Genomic DNA, 1,872 nt, shown 5'->3' with positions numbered 1-1,872 from the left:
GTAGCATCCTAAATTGCATATTGATTTGTTTTACTCTAATAAATTTTTTAAATTTGCGCGGGGAAAATTTAGGGTGTTACATAGTGGTATCAGAGAAGGTTGGTCTGTCCGGCCAAGTTGTTGAGTCGGTGCAGTGTGAAGGTTGACTACTATTGATGTTGTCTCTTTAACCATTGTTGTTACTGTTGGTGTGAAATAAAAAATGGATGGAAGAAACAATGCTGCTTTGCAGGCTGTTGCTCAGGCTGTCCAGAATCAGCCTAATGCTGGTGGGAACGACAGGTTCCAACATTTGGGGAAGTTCTAGAGCAACAATCCGCCTACTTTCAAGGGTAGGTACGATCCTGATGGAGCGCAAACTTGGCTCAGAAAGATTGAGAGGATTTTCAGAGTGATGGATTATTCTGAAGCGCAGAAGATGCAGTTCGATACACATATGTTACATGAGGAAGCTGATGACTTGTGGATCAACACTCGTCAGGTGTTGGGTGCTACAATTGAAGTTTTAACTTGATCTGTGTTTCACAGGGAATTTATGAGAAAATACTTTCTTGAGGATGTTCGTGGGAATAAGGAGATTGATTTTCTGGAGTTAAACCAGGGTAACTTGTCGATTGCTGAGTATGCTACCAAATTTGTATAACTTGCTAAGTTATACCCTTATTATAGTGAGGCGACTGTTGAGTTCTCTAAGTGTATCAAATTCAAGAATGGTTTGCATCCTGAGATTAAGCAAGCGATTGGATACCAACAGATCAGGAGATTTCCAAAGTTGGTGAACAACTGTAGGATTTATGAGGATGATAGTAAGGCTCGGTCAGCTCACTACAAGGGACTGAGCGAGATAAGAGGAAAGAAAAACATAAACCGTGGAAGCCTTATAGTGCTCAAGCTGATAAAGGTAAACAGAGAGCTGTTGATGATAAGAGGCCAAGTGGGGGAGGTGCTCCTACTCCTCTTAAGTTCTATAGATGTGGTGAGTTGGGTCATCGTGTCAGTGAATGCAAGAGTGATATGAAGAAATGTTACAAGTGTGGGAAGTCAGGACACCTGGTTGATGATTGCAAAGAGAACATGGTGACTTTCTACAACTATGGTGAACCAGGGCATATCAGCACTCATTGCTCGAAGCCTAAGCAAGCATCAATTAGAGGCAAAATGTTCGTACCGAAGGGAACTCAAACTTCTAGAGATGATAGATTGATCAGAGGTATATGTTATATTAATAATACACATTTGATTGATATTATTGATACTGCTTCTACTCATTCTTTTATTGCTGCTGACTGTGTGAAAAGGCTAGGCCTTGTTGTGTCTTCTATGAGTGGATAAATGGTTATCGAAATTCCTGCTAAGGGTTCAATGCCTATTACTTCAGTTTGTTTGAATTGTCCTCTGTTGATCTTTGATAAAGATTTTAAGGTTGATATTATTTGCTTTCCATTGAAGAATCTTGATGTGATCTTGGGGATGAACTAGTTGGAGTTCAATCATGTTTATATCAATTGTTATAACAAGTCGATGCGGTTTCTTACTCCTGGTGAGGAGGAAGAAGCTGGTTTCTTGTCTACTAGAGATTTGAAGGAGATTTTGGAAGAGGAAGCTCAGGTGTTTGCACTGTTCGCAACGTTATCTACTAAGAGTCAAGCGGTGATTGATAAATTGCAGGTAGTGCAAGATTTTTTAGAGGTGTTTCCAGATGACATTTCAGATGTACCTCCAAAGAGAGAGAGAGAGAGAGAGAGAGAGAGAGAGAGAGAGAGATAGAGAGAGAGAAATATGGAGTTTTCTATTGATCTTTTCCCTGGTACCATACCTATTTCTATGGAACCATACATGGTGTCTACATCGGAGTTAGCAGAGTTGAAGAAA

At 40.1% G+C, this 1,872-nt stretch overlaps 1 protein-coding gene across 1 annotated transcript; it reads left to right on the top strand.

Moving 5' to 3' along the window:
• Positions 1-202: 202 nt before the first annotated feature.
• On the top strand, positions 203-1,332 carry LOC127096304 (uncharacterized). Its single transcript, XM_051034890.1, has 3 exons — positions 203-282; positions 529-602; positions 833-1,332. Exons 1-3 carry the CDS (start codon positions 203-205, stop codon positions 1,330-1,332), a joined length of 654 nt encoding a protein of 217 aa, XP_050890847.1.
• Positions 1,333-1,872: the final 540 nt, after the last annotated feature.

Source organism: Lathyrus oleraceus, chromosome 6 (assembly GCF_024323335.1).
Source record: "Lathyrus oleraceus cultivar Zhongwan6 chromosome 6, CAAS_Psat_ZW6_1.0, whole genome shotgun sequence".
NCBI classification, from domain to species: domain Eukaryota; kingdom Viridiplantae; phylum Streptophyta; class Magnoliopsida; order Fabales; family Fabaceae; genus Lathyrus; species Lathyrus oleraceus.
This window is presented reverse-complemented; position numbering and strand designations above follow the sequence as displayed.